We start from the raw sequence: 22,021 nt of genomic DNA, 5'->3' as shown, positions 1-22,021 counted from the left end.
ATATATAAAATGTACTTTTTGTATATAAATATATAATATGCACACGTGTATATAAAATATATCGGTATCACTTTATTTTGATGATCCCTTTAACTCATTTTAAGTAGACTGTTGACATGTACTTGCAAAGTTTCTTACAGTCAGTTAAATGTCTGGAGCAGTATCATCAGATATTAAGCAGATAGTCTACTAATACTCAAATGAGAAGTAGTTGCAATGCACGTTTTAGTCAGCAAAATGTGCAATAGGGATGGCGTGGATAATGTACAAAACACAATATTATGCAAATACAAACTTATTTTGAATGTGATTATTTGTGATTTGCAAACAAGCAAAACTTGTTTGTAGATACAAGCTTAAATTGGAGGACTTGGATTTTACCTAAATTTCTTTAAATATTTTGAGTAGATAAATGAGTCTGAGTTTGGATTGACACGAGGGTGAGTAAATGATGAGGTTATTTATTTATTTTATTTTAGGGTGATCTAACCCTTACTTGTGGACATTTTAAATGGTCATAGTGTAGCAAGCACATTTAAGCCACAACTAGTCAATTTTAAGTGTAAAAATGAAAAGCTTTTCTTTTCCATCGAGTGAACAGTATTAGGTCATTATTTTCATCAACTAAATACTTTTTTTTTTTTCTTCCTAAATGTCTAAAAGTGAGTTAATCCCCTCTGAATGTTAGCAAATGTGCTGGCTGTGAAATTCCCTTTACGTTTTGGCTTGTTGGCTGCATATTTATTTACCCTGGCATAAGATGGTAACAGGAACCAAATGTCATGTATGAAAGTTAATGTTTAATAGTTAAAATAATTCCAGATTTTTTTGGGAGACAAATGAGAATTGGTATATGATGGAAGTAATCTAAGTCTACAGCTGGTGGAATGTTATTTCAGAAGTAACATCATTTTTTTTTTTCAAATGTTTTGACTGACATCTTTTAATTGTGTGTGTTGCCACTGTTTTTAAGCACTTTAGTTTGAGCTATTTAAATTCGATTTATTTTACTACTTCTTAAAAAAAAAAGTATTTTATTATTGTGTGTAATAAATTATTGTGCAACTTATCATGTTGTGAAATTATAGATCTTTTCATATTTAGTATTAAAAACTCACAAATATTACACAAGTCATGTGTTTGACAACCACATACATTTAATTTCTTAAACAAATTAGGCCTTAAAACAAATGGGGGAAAATAACATGACCACGTACAATTTGAGCAACACAGGAAATACAAGAACATTATTAGAAATTATTATAAATGTGCCTTAAAGATGACACTGAAGGCGGCGCTAAAGAAAAATCACCAATCTATAATCAAAATAATCCATCCAGTAAACAAAATCAAGAAAAAGTGAACAATTTACCACACATATACCATGTTTTCTCTCTTTTTTTTATATGTTGAACAAGACATTTGCAACAGCACGTTTTATTTTGATTCTTTTTTTTGTTCCTCAAGCACTACTTTAGGCCACTGTGGTGATCAAACGCAAATATATAGGAGCTACTTTGTTCTAAATTTTAGTTCAAAATATACAAATGTTTTACAAAACTATGGCCAACCATTGAGGGGTGTGAACAAACACGATCAAAAATAAAACGACGTAAAAATAGTGGATGAAATGCACACGTCCATCATATCCAGTAAATAATACCAACATCCAGAACATTTTGGATGATATATGTCGTGTGCGTGTGTGTATATACACAATACAGAATAGGATGGGATTCAGTCGAGTGAACTCGCAGCGGAAAGTTTGAGCAATTTACAGCTGCATAGATTCTTCAACATTGGGGAAAGTCTAAAGCAGAAACTGTGATCCTCAGCCAACACACACACACACACACACACACTGGATTAGCTAAAACTTTACTCCTAGAGCTGAATCTGGCTGTGGCTGGCTTTAACCTTCAAGAAAAAGTTCTCCTAAAATTAAAAATTCTCCCATATGTGGAATGAAAAAGATAATTTGAAGAATGTTCGAAACCAGTAGCTTTTCTCTACTGTTGCCATTTTCCAGGATTCATCTGCAATTGTGTTTAATAGAAAAAGAAACTTAAGAAGATTTGGAGCTACTTGATAGCAAATAAGGAGTGAATTCTCATTTTTAGGTGAACGATTCCTTTCGCACCCTTGAGCACACCAGGTAAGGCAGGTTTTGCAAGCTGTGTCGTCAATGAAGTAACTGAAAGGGCAGCGCTTGGAGAAAATACAAAATCTAAAAGCTCAAATATAATGCATCGCCAGCGCACAGCTTTCAGTTCAAGCGCTGCGGAAACACAAAAGGTGATCTTCAATCACAAACGTATGTGATGCTGGATTTTAATTCCTGACCAGATCATCGATAAGTCTTCATTTAGAGCTGTTATGAAGACAGCTGTGATTCCACACATGCATGACCGTATCAGATGGATGTGGTGCTGCAAATAAATTATTTATACAACATGCAGTTCTGATCAACGTCAAATAAAAGGTATGTCTTTATTATTTTGTTGTTGTTGTAGAGGTGAAAGACACATCAGCTTCCCCCGCATGGGATCTATTGAGAAATGAAGCGGTTTATGATGCATGTATCTTCTTATTAAATGTTCTTGCATATACCTTGCATTAACATCCTGTTAAAAAAATACTCACTGACAAAATCTGAAATCTGCCCCCCCAAATCCCTTTCTTTATTACTTATTAAATAAAGAAAACAACACAGCTCGCATCTCTACGGATGGGGTGTTAAAATAGTCATATTATCTATATATATTGAGGGGTGGGCTCGTATTTACAGAAAGTAGGCTAAATTAAAACGCTGTTTCTCCGCCGGGCTTCATAAGGACACAGCATGGCTTTCTGTCAGAAGGCAGGGGGTTTATCTGCATACAGTTTCACTTCTTGAGGAGCATCCTGGCAAAGTCCTCGTTAGAAAGAGACTTGGTTTGCGTGTCCAGGCTGGTTTCTCCGTCTGTCACTGTGGCATGAGGTGCAGAGATGGTGCCGTTCTCTGCTTTGGCATCTGGAGTGCTCTGCCGGTACAGAGAGCGCGGCAGCAGAGAGATCTGAGTGCGTCCTTTACCCCTTCTGAAAACAAAATCAACACCATGATGGAGGATTGGAAGAAAAATGCTTTCAAATGACATTAAGAGCTAAACGCCTGCTGTGCTTTGTTGTTGAGCTGAATCATTTTCCAAAGAAAAGATCTTTAATAATTGTCAAATAATATGAAAGAAGAATGTTTGGGAACACACCAGTAACATTATATACACAATACTTCACCTATTAATATATTTCCCCATTATCTGAAACTTACATTTGAAAAGTTTTAGAACCACTGCAGTAGTGCTGGAACAGATCCCAAATCTCACAGTTCACATCACATTATGGTCTTTTTAGACACGGATCAGATCATTTTCCGGATCAGCCAGAAAGGGGAGAAGACAAATCTAATTTGCTTTCGTTTATTATAAAAACAGCACTGCAAGACACTTTTGTTTTTAACAAACAGAACTTAGAACCTGTAATTTCATTGAAACTAAAATGAAGAAATCATCAGCTGAATTAAAATAAATAGTCAAATATACAGTACTGGGGAAAATTCACTGTTACTACTATTGTTGCAGATAACGCTAAATATAGAAATCTAACATTACCATTTGTACAACCCATATTAATCTTTAATCTCATTTTCAATAAATGATTGAGTTATTCACTCATAAAACTTCATGTTTCATTGCTAAATGTGTCATTTTTAAAGAATTATTCAGTGGCATATTTTTGATGGCTGCTTGTCACCACCTATTGGTTCAATAATGTAATTTCTGCCTACAATTTTCATTTTTGAGCATCGTTAAATGCATATGATGGTGATTTTAATCTTTAGCATAAACAGCAGTGGTTTTATCTGAACTATAAACTGTTATTCCAGTACTTCTGTGTTATTTGACTGTAACTTCATAACTAACTCAAAAGCTTAAAGACTGAATCTCTTTCTTGATTTTTGCGTTTTCAGATTTGAATGCAGCGATTGGAAGGATTATTACACATGCAAATCACCATCATTTAGAATTCATGTTGTGATCCTGATCTTTTAATGATTAATCGTGCAGCTTACACTGAATGCAGGCTAAACAAGTAGTGACAGTATACACCTTTAATGAAACCCACCACATCCCGAATAATATACCACAACATCTTCTGTCATCATTATATCTGACAGGAAAACCTAAATGCTTTCATATGTGTGATTTGAATGACGCGAGAGGCGAGCTCTCTGTGATTGTTACAAATTTAGGATTAATCTACCAGTGAAAACACATTAATCAACAGTGTGTCCCAAACCGAGCGTTGTGATCTGTACGAATAATGAATCATCTGCAGTAATACTATTACACAAAGTATTAAAATAACGAATCAATTTATTTTAAAATACAACAGTAATATTAACATGTGTTTTTGTCAATAGAAAAACTTTCTATTGTAATTTTTCACTGTAATGGACCATTAAATGTGCTAACAATTATCTAATAATAGACTTTTATTATCATTGAAAAAAAGTTGACCAATATGAACTATCTGAATAATTCCATTTCACTGTCAAGCTGTATAAAAACAAATAATAAAACATAAGCATAAGTATAAAGAGTAGGGATGCTCCGATCAGGATTTTTGCAGCCGATACAGAGTATCGATTTCTTGTCTCATAGTGATTGGTTGATACGGAGTACCGATTTTGATGTTTTAAGCTTTATTTAACTCTTCCCTCCAAGTATGATATATAAGTGCAGATCTCTCCTTACCTAATGTAATAAACTAAGGATGCTGCCTATAATCCAACACATTATTATTCAGGGTATATGCAGGAATCCTAAAGGTAATTTTAATACCTTTTTAAGACTTTTTAAAGACCTTCTCAGAATATTTTAAGAGCACGCCGTTGTTAATATTAGGAGGAAAAATACCTATATTCATGCTTTTTTTTTGGAGTCAAACACTTTGGACAACACTTGAACAAAATTTAAGACCTCGTAAAAACGCAATTAGGACATTTTAATACATTTCAAGGGCCTTCATTTTCTCATCATTGATTTATCAACTTTTTAAGAAGTTTTAAACATGTCTCTTATAACCCTATAGTGTGGACAAGCAGCTTTATAGAAAATAATAGATAATATGCGGGAGACTCGTGGAGCTTCCAGGAGAGGTCATACATTTGGACACAAGATGAGGCTGATCGCTCCGTTCGTGTTACAGCAGCTCAAAACACTGGAAATACAATGGTTGCCACCAAGAGACCATCACTAACGTGATTCACACCAATAAACTGTATAAACAGAGGTCACACCACATCTGTATATATTTTAGCTGCTGTGACGTGTGCGCAGCGATCACTTATGCCCCCACTCATCATTTACCTCCTCACATGTTGTAGTGCTGCTAACTGTAAAACCCAGGTGCGCACATGCATCTTCCTCTTCTTGTAAACTCAAACAAACACTTGCGATCGATTCATGATATCGGCCAGATAGGCGAGTACCGATCGAGTCATTAAATGTGATAATCAGCCAATACCAATCTCCGGCCGATCGATCGGAGCACCCCTAATCAAAAGTAATAATTTATAACAGTAATTTAAGGTCATTTAATTTAGATAACTGAAGAGAGGCCCAGTTTACAAAGGCTGAAATGGCTGACAAATTTAGCTTTCCTAAATAAGTTAAAAGGAATTCACAGAACTCGCTGAGATGTATTGAGCAGCATTTACTGCAAAAGAAGCCAGATTACAAGCAGCTGCTCTTCAAAATATTGAACAGATTCCATTAAATAACATCTTTTGCAATCACACTAAGCCACATGGATTTATTTTGATTAATTATTCAGCCCTATATGATGGACTTAGTTTGTGGTTAAGAAAAAAAAGTGAAGCCTTTTCTTACTCAAATTGAATATTTACAGACAATTTGACAGCAACAGATTTTCACAGTAGAATCCCAGACAACCACAAAGCAGTACTTCAGTGTGTGCATGTGTGTGATCCGCTAAACTGGTGAATGCAGCAGCACTTACGCTCCCTGAAGTTGCCTTGGCATCGCTGCCCCCAGGAATCGACTTGGCGCTGCTTCGTCTTTCATCCTCCTGCCTGGGGGGTTGCTAATGGCAACAGAGAGGGTGAAGTTCTCCAACATGCTGCCATCCATCTTCAACACCGCCTGAGAGGCCTGTGCTTCATCTTCAAACTCCACATACGCTAAACCCTACAAACAAAACCCACAAGCTTTGTTCATGTTTCACAACAAGCAGCTTTCCTTTGGTGCTTTTGGACAAGTATTTATAATAATAATTAAAAAGTTACATTTACATGACTTTGGAACGGTCTTTCAAGCACAGTTTGGGAGGCAGACACACACAGACACACTGTCACAGACACATCTCTTTTCACTAGCATACATATAAACATTAACTTTGAAATAGAAATGCTCTAAAGGATGATTAGGGTGCATTAAATGGGGCCAGTGGAGCCAGGAATACTAAAAAAAAAAAAGTAACTAATTTGATCAGCATCTATGCTCATGTTAGTCTGTCTGTTTCTCTTTATCCAGAGGTTTCCATAATCTTGGATCCGGATATTTGAACAGCGACATTTTGAATTAATCTGAACTGAATCACTTTCAATTTCACTAGAACTGCATCAGCATTCAAACACTTCTCTCCTCCCTGCCTGAAATACTGAAATGTTCCATAATCTGAAATATTGTTATTATTCCTGTCGCAATAATCACTATATGGACTTATCACACAACACATAGACAGGACCTCAATCATTTTGGGTGATGCAATACATACATCACCCGTACATAAAAACAATTCGAGCAACAGCTATCTCTATTTGAGGTGTCAGTATGGTTTAAAAAAAAAATACACTATAGTATTTACTATAAATTTGTATGTTTTCATGTGGGTGTCTGACAACTGAAAATAGACCCGGTAGCAGATATCACAGCCTTTGTTACTTTTTACCTTGCACTTTTTTGTTATTTATTATTATTATTATTTATTTAGGATGAGTTTTTTCACATTCTGACTGCAAGGCCTAATTCTTCAATTGCTAAAATGACTATAATTGAATAAAATATTCTTAAGAATTAAATATTATGTGTTCTTTGGGAGGATGTACTTGCATTGTGATATTATATTGTCATTCAGGCATTATATGAGTGGCATAAACTGGTCTTAAAATGACAATAATATCGTTTATCGCAATATATTTTGGTGCAATATATCATACAACAAAAAACAGATATCGTGACAGGCCTAATTGTTATCTATGTTAAGTTGCTTTGACACAATCTACATTATAAAGGTGCTATAGAAATAAAAATGACTTGATTTGATTAGCATAATATTAGATGTAAATGCAGAGTAGCACGAGTGAACATGGTCAGACCTTCCTACTTACCAGTTTGAGCATAAAATAAAGAAATGAAAATCTCACATCTTTTAATAAGCAATTTAACCACAGAGAAAGACATTAATGAAACTGATCCAGGTTATCTCACCTATACCACATGTCTTTGGACTTGTGGGGGAAACCGGAACACCTGGAGGAAACCCACGTTCAATTGCCTGGGTACGGTCCAGGCAATTAAACCAAGTGCAAAAGCACCCTAACTCACTGAAGCACTATTTCTTTACAATGAATGGATGAATGGACTTTTTTCATAATCAAGTACATAAATCACAAATTTGCAAACATTACACCTCTGAATTTACAAGTATACTGGTCTCATTACATTGGTGATAAAAACCTACACACCTTGGATTTGCCAGAGCGGTTGGTGACTATCCGGATGGCTCTGATTGTGCCGTGTTCTTTACAGAGATCCTCCAGTGTCTCTTTTGTGGCGGAGTATGGCAGGCCCGAGATGAAGATCTTGTGCTTCTCCATTGAAGTTTTGTACTTAAAAACCTGCCAGGAAGACACACTGTTGATGATCAGCAAGGACTGGTTTTTACTTATTGACCTTATTCTTCAATGTGGATGAGCTCGTTTTTGCGATTGTTTTAGAACTTCTGATTAAGCTGCCTATGGGAGAAATGACTAGGAATAATAAACGGCAGAAAATGGTCTAACTACTCGCTCTACAAACAAGTGTTTGCATGATTATACAAACAAAGTAGAATCATATAATAATAAAATATCAGTTTGCAACATCAAGCAGCATAACGAGTCATTTTAAACCTCTACAAATTAATAGATGTGAATGAGACAGAAAATCTAGAGCCAAAAAGATTCAAATGGCTGCACCCGCTCATACGCAGAGAATAAGATGTTTTAGAAATCATTCAAATTGCACTCTTCATCATACAAGTCAACATCATATACCAAGGAAAGAATTAAACGTCATGTTTCTTTAAATCAATTGAATGTAAATGCACTAATACTTTAATGTATACCGCAGTTTGGAAAAGTCAAGATTTTAAAACTTAAGATATTTAGGTTAAGATTTTTTTTAACGTTTTTTTAGTTTTGTAGGACAACAGTATCTCCAGCAGAAAAGATCTCCAAAGATGCCGTTTTCAATTGCAAAGAAATCTGTGTTTTTGAAACGAAGTCAGCAGAAGTCAATGATTCATTTTCATTATTTAGCCTGACATGTTTACTGTTCCAAAATATTTTTAAAAAGTAATCACAACACCATGAAACAGTGATATTTTTATCCAAGGTTATCATACCTTCAGAATACCTTCTATTTTTTACCATTAAAATACCTTCTATTTTTTTTTTAAATATATTTATTATCTGTTTTTTGTCCTGTCTCTGTAATCCTGTTGCACTGTAGAAGCTCTGTCACGAAAACAAATTCCTAGTATGTGCGAACATACCTGGCAATAAAGCTCTTTCTGATTCTGAATTATATACGGGCCCATGCCTAATATATACTGTGATAAATGTCAAGCAAGCAAAGAAAAACGTGCTCACAATTTTAGATCTCTGTTAAATGAAATATATAAATATTTTAACAGTGCAATTATCACTTACATATTATAAATATATTAGTTAATAATACTTACAATAGATTATTTTAGGGGATGTACTCTCAACTAATATATTAGTACAACCTTTATATATTACAGCGTGTCTGTAGGACTCACCAAGTCAAATTTAAGACTTTTTTTAAGACCATTATGAATAGATTTTTAGACTTATACCGAGCTACACACTAACAGCTAGTGGAAAAAAAAAAAAACATTTTCATGAGAAAAAAAAAAAATTTCATTCTTTCTTGGCCACATCTTTTAAATAATTTGTCAAATCAAGCAAACTCTAGTTGTATATATAGACTTACAAATTAAGTTAATGAATGTAACTTTAGTTAAAAGTTTTGAGATGGATTGTTGGTGATTTGGATGGGTGTTGGGCTGATTGGGTAGCTTTTTATGGACCTAAAAAAAATTAAGACTGGTTTTAAATTATTTAAGACCTACAACACAATATTTTAGTGAATTTAAGACCTAAAAATTTTGTTTTTGAAATTTAAGACATTAAGACTTAAGACCGCCAAGGACACCATGATATCAGTTTGATGTTTTGAAGTACCTATTTGAAGCATAATACTCTGCAAATTGGCTTTTGTTGATTCTCCAGCTTATGAGTTGGTCATTTTACTATAATAGCTTGTTTTTGTGTATTTTAAAGCCAGCTGTAACTTACTTTCCCATAAAACACTCTAGTATACGTTCTCACCTTGAAGTCAGGATTCTTATTCTTGTCCACACAAGGAGACACGTACATAGGCCGCCCGTCCACTTCCTGCCTGTCCATTTTCAGTGCCTCGGGTACAGCCAGCCGGTCTTCAAACTGCACGTAGCAATAGCCTCTAAATGTACCTTTTGCTGTAAACACAGGCCGCACCTGCTGTATGGTCCCACAACCCTGAAACAATGTTCGCAGCTTGCCTTCTGGGTTCTCCATATTAAAGGTCAAGTTACTGACAAACACACAGTTTTCATCTTTGCGCTGCTCCTTTGGCATGTCGTGGGGTTGTCGCTGTGGTTCAGGCGCTCCCTGCTGGTTCTTTCGAAAACCAGGTGGCTCATTTTTACGTGCTGGTGGAGCTCGGCGGCCAAAAAGTCCACTTTCTGTCTCCATGAGCTCCTCCGTGACCGTGCTGTCAAAGTCGTCCTCTCCTCGGTGCCTCTTGGACGGCAGCTCTGCACACATTTTGATATGTCAGTACAGCTGATGTCTGAATGAAATGTACATTTGTTTAAAAAAGGACTTCTGTTTCTCTATGTTTTGTTTTTACACAAAAATTATAAGATTTACAATGGAAAATTCTGTTGCGTTGTTCATATTTGGATCTTAAGATATTGTTTAAAAATTTAATTTCTGTCCTTTCTTTCAAAGTATATTCGCCCAAAACTCACATTCATTAAGGGACCAAAAAGAAATTCACATGAACTGAGCTATTTATCTTAAATGGGTAATATAACCATAAATAAAAATGTCCTCATTTACTAAACAAATGTGGCTCGATAGTAGATTTTTATGAAATTTCTTTCTAGAGGTAACTGTGCTGTGCAGATTAGGCGCACAACATTCGCACGATCACTCTGCTCAGTTAGAACCATTCAATTCTGGAATGCTCTTCCATTTGAGAGGCATTACAAATTACATTTAAATATGAGCTAAAGAAATAGGTAAAATTGAATCAAGTGTGTAATCATTTTAATTCATTTCTAATTGCTTTTTGTATGTAACTTTAAAAACATTTGATGTGTATTAAAGTATTTTTGATTTTAGGTTTAATTTTTTAATATCTGGTAGGGGGCAACAGATGTAAATAAGCCCTTTGGCTAATTCTGGCTTATTTACAGTTCTTACCATTGATTAATGAGTGCTGTCCGTATAAAATACATGACTTATCATTATTTTTTAATAGTTTGAAAGTCAGTGGCTGTTGTTTTCCAGCTATCTTCAGCATATCTTCCTTTGTGTTCAACAGATGAAAGAAACTCAAACAGGTTAGGAATAAGTACAAGATGAGTAAATGATGACAGAATTCTAATTGATTCTGTCTATCCTTTTAGGTAATCTAAAATACTTCAATATATTTGTAGTCATTTGAAACATGTTTTTTCTTTTGATACACGCAATATTGCATATTTACTCCATTAGATTAAAAAGAAGCTAAAAAGTGTGCTATAAATATAACTGTAAAAATTCAGAGACCAAACAACTCACATTATTTTGTCCCCACAATAGCAATGATGTGCATATTACCTCAATATAATACAGTTGAAGTCAGAATTATTATAGAAGTGTCTTGAAAAATATCGAGTAAAATATTATTTACTGTCATCATGGCAAAGATAAAATAAATCCATTATTAGAAATGAGTTATTAAAACTATTGTTTAGAAATGTGTGAAAAATTGAGGAAAAAAATAAACATGGGGTTAATAATTCAGGGGGGTTTAATAATTCCGACTTTAACTGTATATTATTGAATACACTGCCTACTTTTAGGTGAACAAATCTTGCGCAGAGGGACAGAATTCTCTCAGCTTTCATAAATATATTCACTTGTGTTGAAAAGATGGATAATTGCTCATTCACACTGAACGTGTCCATACGTCAAAAGACACTTAGCACAAGTGTAACTCTGACATGTCTGTCAAACATGTGTTTACATTGAGAAACAATAAAAAAAGTAGCACATTGAAAAGGAAAGTGTGTTCTGTATGAACTGCCCCTTAATCTTATGCTTCTAGAATGACATGAGGATGTTAAACTTTTACTTAAAGCTCTTCATTTATACCTGCTTCTTCTCCCCATTCCTCCTCATAGTCGTCTTCAGCTTTCCGTTTATCCCCTGTTCTGTTTGCCTTCTGGCCTTTTTTCTGGGCTTTTTTATCTGCCTTGACTTTTCTCCTTTGCTCTGCCTTCTCCTCTTCTTGTCTGGCGTGGAGAGCCTCTTTTTCAGCCACCTGCAAAAAAACAGCAACCAGTCAGCCTGAAAACCACATTTCTACAAAGTGAGCTTCCTGCAAGATGTTTAAAACAAAAAGAATATCCGCTAGCCTGATACCACAATAAGAAGCTGAAGTACTTTTGTTATTTTGAATAAGAAAATAGAAGTCAATTTGGGACTTACTCTTGCTCTCTGCTCACAGACTCTATTGAGTTTGGTCTCTGTTTTTTGGACTGCAGCATCCCAGTCTTCCAAAGAGCCTGTGTCGAACAACACCAACACTCAAAGCTGGACACAAACAACAATCTATATATTAAGCCTTCATTAAACTGACCTTCCACTCTTTCAAAGTTGAGCAGGACGTCACACACGTGCTCAGGGTAGTCTGATGTACACTGTACTGCTCTGTGAAGAGCCTTCCTGCAGTGAGTGGCATCTCCATATGACCTGATCCACAAACAAACACACACAGAATCAGAACGGCAGTCTTTCACCTGTCGGTTCAAGATCACTTGACATTAAAATAACCTCAGCATTACCTCACCTCAAATAAACCTCACTTACTGTGAGAAAAAAAAGATGCTTGGATTTAGCAAGTTATTACATTTTAATTAAATCTATAAAATAGAATAATTTTTTCTGCTGATATAACCAAGGTCGCACAGTCAGGGAAAAATAATATTAACCAATATTATTGCACAGAACCCCCTTCTGATCCAATCAAATCATGAAGCAAGAACATTATCCCCACAATACTTCCTGAACATTCTGTTGCACCAGGAAATATATTAAACCACTGAAGCCAATAGTCAATAGAAAACACGGTTTCATGCTATCTTCATTGTCAAAAGAAAACATGAGAAATATTTAGGTATTTCTGCTGTACTGAAGTAGCTCTCACACTTTTTACTTCCAAAAACAATGTTCTGTACCAAAAAAACTGACAAATTAAGAGAAGTGATTAGGTTTACATATTGATTTTTATTTGAAACTTTAATTTATATGAGAATTAGGTTTTTAATATATCGACAACACAATGTCAAACTTTTAGGTCATCATAACTCCGTTGTAAATTTACCTGGTAACGAAATGCTGATTTTAGTATTTCAGTATTCAGTAACAAATTTAGATATACAGCTGGCTGAAAACAATGAATTGTAATTCACAATACCAATTGTTTATTTAGTTTTTCTCTTAAATGATCATTTGACAATATTCTATTATCTACATTTCATCTCTTTTTTAATCTCAGCAGCACTCAGGACAGAACTAATCCAAATCCTATACTGTGTACATCTCTATGATATTGTTGACCCCCTTAAATCCATAAAATTTTGTAATGATAACAGAATATTAAAGCTAATAAAAATTCTGCAAACTAAATATACAGATTTTAGAAAAATACTGTGAACTCATGACTTTGTCTAAAACAGCTTCTACTGCTGAACAATCCACCAACCTTTATTATAAAACGTGATTGTCACAGACTATTAGATCAGCTGTTGATAAATGAGCTCTTTATAATGAAAAAGCAGTTTAATTTTTTAATGCAGTGCTTCGCACACATAGAATTTATTTGGGCAGGCCGCCCAGGTATATTAACGGCCGCCAAGTATATTTGGTGTTGACAAATGAATAATATTATTACTACCATCCTTTTACATTTAATTTTATCCATCCAAGAAAGCCAAACATTCGCAATCAATTAACCTATATATATATATATATATATATATATATATATATATATATATATATATATATATATATATATATATATATATATATATACACATACATATACAAGTATATTTCAAACTTGTGGGACACACTGAAATGCTAGTATCAAATCTGCAAATGTTTAGTATTGCAATCAAATGGGTTTTTGGGTTTTATTTTTTAACTTGTATCAAACATCCATCAGTCAACATGACTGACCTTTCCAGGTTGTAATATTCCAGCCACATGTTGGCGTACTTCGCATTTCCCTTTGTCATGATGCTGTCCCACAGCTCTCGAGCCTTCTGCATGTTCTTACAGTGTAAGGCCTGTTTGGAGCAAACACACACACACACACAGCTCTGTAATAACTGTGGACAGACTGTAATCAGCAGAATGACATTAGTTAATGGAGGACGGACAGATGCCCCAGTATAACGTTTCCTCACCTCTATCCTCGCCCAGATCTGCATTAGCGTGCAGGACAGATCTCCACTTTCACTGAACCCTGAGAAGAAGCGAGACCATAGTTAATATAGTATATGCCTAAGACAGCTGTTAACACCTCGTCAAAACAGACAAGACACTTACTCTCTTCAACGTCCTGTTTCAGATATTCAAGGGAGCGCGCAAAAGCTGCCCGCAGCTCGTCCAACTCCCTGCTCCACTCTGCAATGACCATCAATAATCAACTACTGGATTTACTCAGATCTAATCATTAGTAGAGCAAAGCTTGGAACAGAACAAAAAAGAAAAGCACATGCTCTTGCCTTTACTGAAGTCAACACGTCTCCTCAGGTAGTCCAGATAAGATTGCCAGATTTCTACATAATCAGTCGCCTGGATGAATCCTGCATTCAGAGCCTTTTCAAACACGTCTGAGAAAAATAAATTAGAATGCATGTTATTGTCAATTACTGCATGTTCAATTCCTGCTACAATTGCATTCTAGTTTGCTATGACAGTGGGAGCCATGTTATAATCACAGCATTTACTGAGAGAGAAATGACAGAAATGAGTACCTGTCACTGTCTGATGGTCGGCCCCATGCCTCTCTAGGGCCAAAAGATAGCTCTTCCACAGGCCCATGGTCCAGGGACAGTTCCTGACGGCTCGCTCATGACAAGATAACACTAGATCTTTAATTTTCAATTGACGATCCTGAGGTGGAACAGAAAGAAAAACAATTATATATTTTTATTGTTTATCGTTTTCTTGTTTGTTGTTATTGTGTTAGTTATTGAGTTGGTGAGCGATCAATCCAAAAACCAAGAGTGGATGAAACAAATATAATTTTGTGAAGCAGTGAAATTGCAGTGCTTTATGTAATCAATGTACAGCCACACTTTTTAATGACACCAAGTAACATCTTCAACTGGACATCCAAAAAGGAAAGGTCAATCTCTTGCTTTAAAATCCGTCCACTTTAATAGCACATTCAAAAGGTCAAAACATCAGGAAATGTTCGTTGTTTCAGAAAAATGCAGTGAAAATTTGCTATACTGTTGTTCTGGAAATGTCAGCCGATGTTTCTAGCTTAACAGCTTGTAGACATTTTTTGGGGGGATTAACTGGGAAAGGAAATCATTTTCTTGATTAAGCTGAACAGCTGCTTGGAGAAATGGTGGCAGTTCTGCCAGCTTGTTTATCTACTAGAAGGTCTGTTCACATGAAATGCAAAAAATGCAGATGGTGTATTTGCAATAACACTGAGGTAGATGCACATTGGCATAAACGACTAGTAAATGCACATGATGATTAGGAAAATTAATCAAATCACAAAATTAATAGGAAGAATAATATTTTTGACAGGCCTAGATTTTAACAAAAAACCTGTACAGATGGTAAAAGTGTCTATCAAAAAGAGAAAGGATAAGAATAAAATAAAAATAATGAATAAAAAAACATGACCAATGTCACAAAAGATTTATGTGGTGTGTGTTGGGTTTATGTTGTTTTTTTTCCATTACTACTATTGTTATTACCTTCATTATAATTAATTTCACTCTTGTCATCACCAACTTTAGTATTATCATTAATATTATTGATATTATACTTAGTATTATGATAGAAACTCTATAGGTTAATGTTAATGCATGTACTAACATGAACAATCAATGAACAATGCATTTATTACAGAATTTGTTCATGTTAGTTAACATTATGACCTAAAGTTGTTCATTGTTAGTTCATGTTAACAAGCATGAAATTGGATGTTAAAAAAGTTTAAGTGTTGAACTATTATTAATAAATGCTGTACAAGTTTTGTTCATAATTAGTTCATGTTAGTAAATACATTAACCAATAGCTATGTTTGGAAATTTTAATAATGCACATACTCATATCTGAGTAGGATAAACTTTTTATTTGATAAGAAAATATGCTCATAAACTACGATGGAAACACTTTTACCAAACAAATTCCAGTATGCGCATTACATAAAAAGTCATGTGATTTTGCTATAAGAGATTGTGTGATGATAAAAATGTGTGTGAATGGACAAACCTGCAGGCTGAGCACATTGTAAAACATCTGAAATGTTGTTTTAGTGATTCTAAAATGCCTTAACCATTTCAGGATTAGTGTTATTATATTATTAATGACCTCCAGAATCAAGAGCATCTGTGCTCCGCGTCTTACACCTTCAAACACCACCACACATTCATTGCGTTTCAGCATTGTCTGCTGAGGTGCAAGCCATTTATTAAACAAGGAAAAGATTAATGCAGCTCCTCCCATCACAGCAAATTCAGTTTTAACTGTTCATATTTGATGGCAATTTTGCTCTCTTTGACTTGTTGGATGGAAATGCTGCTTTATTCACACATCTTTTATGCAATATTCCAGTTTTGCACAAAGTTAATTTGCATTTTTGGATGGAAGCATAGCTAATGAGATCTTGTAAATTGTGACTTATGACTAGGCCCACACGGAATCTGTGTGGGCAGAATTCCGCAGATTTTTAGCTCATCGTTAATTCTGTTTATTTACTTGTGTAGATGTGTGTAAATTTATATTCATTCAGTTTTTAAATTAATTTCAGTAATATTATTGACTAATATTAAAATATTCATATGATTTAGTTGCAATACAGTTTGTAAAGTAATATTTTCTGTCTTTTAGTAGATATGTTGTATAAGAAAGTTTGTTTACCAAATAAAGTGGATCAAATTTGATTTGCATTGTAAACATTAAATAAAAGTTAAAAATGTATAATTTTTTATTTCATATATTAAGTTTTTAGTTATGATACTTCCGAAAATCATTCTGCATAAATCCGCATGTTAACAACATTTTGCGCAGAAATAGCATAAAATCTCCGCAGATTCTGTCTGGCCCCACTTATAACTACAAATAGTAAATACAATTTAAATACTATCAATATTATTCTTATTGTCATGTCTGGTTATACAAATTCCTGTTATTTCCATTTCTGTTTTATCACTGTTTACGTGTTCTGAGTTTACCGCATGTTGCATGTTTGGAACTCAAAAAAGTTCTATTAAAACAACATTGTTAATGACCAATGAATTTTCTTATCCAGTGTGCATTGTTCGTCAAAAACACATAAAACATTTTGCCACACCAAAAGCCAGTGAACATGCTTTTAGGAAGAACAGGTGTGTGATGAGTAGCCCGTAATGACCATAATCCCTCCATCCAATTCAGCACCGTCGTTCTCCAGCCAACTCATTTACAAGCGCCTCTGCTGCTCAAAGATTACATGTAACATTGAGCTAAAGAAGACGATCAGCAGGGAATCGCTATTATATTGTAAAAGAGATTTAATCTAAATCTGTCGGTGGGAAACTGCCCTACATTGATACTCATTCAGTAAAGTGCAACGAAGCCTCCACAGACAGGACAGATGTAGAAAACCCCAGCTTGTGCATTCTACGCCAACTCAACATCTGCTTGCAGCTCTCCAGAACAGTTTTGCTTCAAAGACAAATCATGGATACATCGGGGGGTTTTTAAGTCCATGTTTGTTAATATGGATGAGCTTGAGAACATACAAAACGGGACAAATGCTTAGAATGGATGTTAGTTACCCAGGAATAAAGATTAAATCCCACTATGGAAACTGATCAACCAATCGTTCCTAAAGTGGTGCAGGCCATTGGTAGCGTAGCAGGCTTTAGACACAATACTGCACTTTGTAAAAGCAAGTAATAACCCCTTATATCCATTAGGCAAAACAGCTCTGTGACTCACAGTGTGGGGTGCATATAATTTAGTTAAATAGCATCTCAATTTAATCACCTAAGAGAGCACAAGCATGAAGGCTTGATTTAATTACTTCACACATCCATAGCTGCCAGGAATTCAAGCGGCTGAGTGGGCTCCACAAACCCACTCCAGACCGTAACCCTTAATGCAGAAGTTCATTAGGCTCAGTTGTTGCATCAGAAAGCCCCAAATGCATTGCAGTTTTGGCTGCTAATATGGGGAGGTGTCACTCATTTTTCTCTCCCTACGTGGCTCCCACCATCTCCCTTTCAGTCTCGTTAACTGTTTTTTCCTTCCCTCCATCTGGTGAGGTGCTGCTCTCTAATGTGTTCTCAGCTGCAGATATGCCGCTGTGCGCTTGTGCATCTCATTACCATCCCATTAAAGCAATTAATGTGTTCCTAAATAAACAGAGGCTGGCGCACGTGTGGATCATTCATTTTGTGAGCTGTGCGTGGAACAGCTTTAGTGAAAGCAAATGTATATTTATAGGATGGTGGCTTACCAGATACGTGGTGTATTTGATCCAGAGATCTGGCACGAGGCAGTTCTCGGCAAGCGCTCGCTCGAATATGATCTGGACGCGGGCTGGATCTCCTTCCTTCATCTCAAAATCTATGTAGGATTGATACTCGGCCAGCTTTGGAGGTTCAGATACCAGCTAAAACATCAAAAAAAAGAAGTGTTAGAAAAGAACAAGAAAGAACGTCTTTGGAATTTAAAGGGGTAGTTCACACAAAATGTAAAATTACCTAATTTAGGCTATCTCATGTAGGGCTGTGCGATTAATTAAAATCGTATCGAAATTGCCTTACAGCACTGTTTTCCCGCAGTATGCTATTTAAACCAATCATAACGCAGTGTGCCTAAACAGAGCACGAGAAATATCCTGCATAAACAGGGATGATGAGTTCAGCACAGGAGGACTTATTGCCCAAAAAAGTCAACATCTATGGTGTGGGATTACTTTGGATAGAAGAAGGCTGATGTATCGCCGAATCAGGTCATTTGTGTGTGACCTGTCAGTCACACATAGCGTCTAAAAGCGTGTGGAAAGTGCCAAGTGCGTCGCTTCCTTCAGCATTCAACACTCTTTGTGCTCGCGCTTCTTTGTCGTTGCTAGGGCACATCAACAGCTATCTCAGAGGATGACAACTTAAAGCATTGCTGCAGTTCCGATAATTAATCTACCGAAATGTGTATATTCCAGAGATCGGTATCAGCTGATAATCACACTTCATGACTCGATCGGTATTCGCTAATCTGGCCGATTTTATGAACCGATGGCAATTGTTGGTTTACGAGTATTCTCTTTAATTTATTCTCTTAGGTAAGGCAAGATCTCCATTTAAGTATAATACTTGGAGGTAAAATGCGCTTTATGCATTATAAAGCTTGAAGAATCACAAACGGTACTCGTATCGGCTGCAAAAATCTTATACTCTATATAAAGTATGAAGCTGATCGCTCAGTTCTTGTTACGTGACTCGTGCGCTTGCAACATTCTGAAGGCAGAGATGTTTTCAACCGAAGCGCATGGAATACTCTTGCGTGTCACTCCCAATATGCATGCAAGCCGGGCGCCTTTGTTAGAAATAATGAACTTGTGTACACAAAAGACACAATATATGAATGGACTAATTCACGGCAGCGTCGTACACACAACTTCTTCTGACATGTGGTCAAGCAGAACATCAGAGCCTACTTGTGTTTGACAGCACGCACACACATCGGGTAGTCTATTCATTTGTTTTGTCATAGTAGGCCTGTTTTAGAGACAATTTGTTACATCTTTATAGGTGATTTTTTATTTTTTTTGCCTTATGTCTGTTTTAAAGACACATTTACAGGGCTTTGACAAAAGATCTAAATGTTTTTCTAGGGAAATATGTTACAGACTTGCACTGTAAAACGTCTGTGTGTGTCAAAATCGTGATTAAAATCAAAATCGCAATATTGTTTAGAAAGATCATGATGGGTTTCTTTTTCCCATATCGCACAGCCATACTCTCATCTGACCTTTATGAGTTTCTTTATTCTGTTGCACACAAAAGAAGATGTTTTGAAGACTGCTGGTTGTTGGGACTCATCCATTTCCATAGTAGCAAAAAAATACTTTGGAAGTCAATTGCAACATCAAAAATTTTCTTTTTCAACAGATGAAAGAAACTCAAAGCTTTTGATCAGGTGAAGGGTGAGCAAATTACAGACTTTCAGTTTTTGGGTGAACTATCCCCTTAGCTGAAAAAAGCCAAATGAAAATTACATCTGTTCTAATGAAACGACTGCAAGAGCACTTAACTTATTATTGTAGAGCTTAATTATGATTAGAGACTGGGTAATTTAATTGGCACATGGGCAATGCAGTTGAACATTAACAACAGCTCTTTGTAGCTTCCAGCAAGTCAACCAATTTATGAAGCAGTCTAATTCAGGTCACAATAAAAAAATAAAATAAATAAAATCCCCCTTTTTCTGGGAAAACAGCACATTTCTAATCCTATTTCTCTAGTTATGCTGAAATATGTTCTCAGATTTCAATTTAGATTTGACTTCTTCTTACTCGAGTAAATTATTTGTTGAAAATGAAAATCTGAACAGTATAAATAACATCATATATTAATAACTTTGCACATGATTTTGCATATTTAAAAGCTTTATCACTGTCACACAAACACTATTAATTTATGTATTTGTGAGGTTGATAAACTTGAGTACAAACATTCAATTCACCACTTCTTCATATGAAGGGACAAAATCCAAATATCATTGTTAGTCGTGGGCCAAAGGTAAATATACAGTATATATTACAGTTACCATGAGTGATTTCCTAATTTATTTAATAATATTTCAAAATAAATAGAAAATCTTTCTTTAAATGGTATTAACTAATGCAGTATAACTTCAAATAACTCACTGCAATAAAAACAATCAAATTTATAATATAGTTGAGTTCAATGGTGAATACAGTAGACAAGCAGAATCTGATTTGATTTGATTACCAAAGTCTCTGGATTGTCGGGTGAGTGTGTACATTTAAACAAAATCTGCCATTTAATTGAAACATTTCAGTCAACTTTTAAAAATAAAACAAACATACAAAAAAGGGTTCCATTAAATTTGAATTGACAATCGCGAAACCATCCCCATCATTCTCCCTCTCTTCTCAGATCGGATAGTGCGCCAAATCAAAGGTTACCATTGGCCAACTTTGGCCCCTGGGCCCTAGTTTGGGCATCTCTGAGTTTGACGTTTTAGTCCACTAATAAAAATACAACTGAATATTCAATGAGAGAAATTAAGTGCATAAGGACTTGATTTTGGTCCATCAGGAAACAGTTAAATTGTAAACAGTTTAAAGGCAATTGTGCAGAACTGCCAACACCAATTTGTTAAGCAGTCTTTGTGATGTCAGCCAAAAAGGATGTGGATTCAGTGGATCCTTTAATGCTTAAACTACAAAGGAAAAGCATAACAAGAAAACAAGCCTAAAATGAGTAATAAGAACGTAATTAATAAACTGAAATGTCAAGCTGACATCTAAATGAGTAGAGGTACAGCAGATGTTTGTGGACAAAAAGCTTTCATTACCACAGATGTTTTATTTAAGGATATTTTCGAAACGACACTCGTGAGGACTGCTTTTGGCTGAGAATAATATATTTTGAAATCATAACCACCGCATCTGCTCCCAGAGGCATCGTTTCACATTAAATAATAATGGAAACCTCAATTTAGAAACACCAGATGATCTCTATTGCAGTGAGACAAGAGAGCATTTACCAAGGCCTCCTCATACGGTTTGCCTTTCTCCATCTGTTGCAGGGCACGTCTGTACTGGTGTGTGACTGTATCGGGTACGCCATCATCTGCCCAGTCTGAATACTCTGCGTGTGTACTCTCCATATCTACAAAACACAAAATGAAGAAGTGGAGATGAGCAATCGTGCAACCTTTCAAAACCTTTTCTGTTTATGTGTCATCACAAGGTGGCGATTTTCTGACCAAGAAGGAAGGCTACAGAAACATGAGCTGTGTGGTACGAAAGCCTAATCTGTGATCTGGCTCTGTTAGCTGAGTGGGATGTGATCAGAGTGTTCTCCT

The 22,021-nt window shown here is 35.5% G+C and overlaps 1 protein-coding gene across 1 annotated transcript in view; it reads right to left on the bottom strand.

Annotated features, from left to right (window-relative positions):
• Positions 1-1,139: 1,139 nt before the first annotated feature.
• sart3 (spliceosome associated factor 3, U4/U6 recycling protein) overlaps positions 1,140-22,021 on the bottom strand; it is a 28,772-nt gene continuing 7,890 nt past the window's right edge. Inside the window, exons 6-19 of the mRNA XM_056457542.1 lie at positions 21,701-21,825; positions 18,423-18,578; positions 14,710-14,848; positions 14,458-14,565; positions 14,279-14,356; positions 14,137-14,195; positions 13,907-14,016; positions 12,303-12,415; positions 12,152-12,228; positions 11,816-11,984; positions 9,740-10,206; positions 7,808-7,960; positions 6,061-6,248; positions 1,140-3,078 (exon numbers count right to left, since the gene is read on the bottom strand). Coding sequence (XP_056313517.1) covers positions 2,886-3,078; positions 6,061-6,248; positions 7,808-7,960; positions 9,740-10,206; positions 11,816-11,984; positions 12,152-12,228; positions 12,303-12,415; positions 13,907-14,016; positions 14,137-14,195; positions 14,279-14,356; positions 14,458-14,565; positions 14,710-14,848; positions 18,423-18,578; positions 21,701-21,825 — 2,135 coding nt within the window. The 3' untranslated portion in view covers positions 1,140-2,885. The remainder of the gene's footprint in view (positions 3,079-6,060; positions 6,249-7,807; positions 7,961-9,739; positions 10,207-11,815; positions 11,985-12,151; positions 12,229-12,302; positions 12,416-13,906; positions 14,017-14,136; positions 14,196-14,278; positions 14,357-14,457; positions 14,566-14,709; positions 14,849-18,422; positions 18,579-21,700; positions 21,826-22,021) is intronic.

This window comes from Danio aesculapii, chromosome 5 (genome assembly GCF_903798145.1).
Source record: "Danio aesculapii chromosome 5, fDanAes4.1, whole genome shotgun sequence".
NCBI classification, from domain to species: Eukaryota; Metazoa; Chordata; class Actinopteri; order Cypriniformes; family Danionidae; genus Danio; species Danio aesculapii.
The sequence above is the reverse complement of the archived record's forward strand: the minus strand, read 5'-3'. Positions and strand labels throughout refer to the sequence as shown.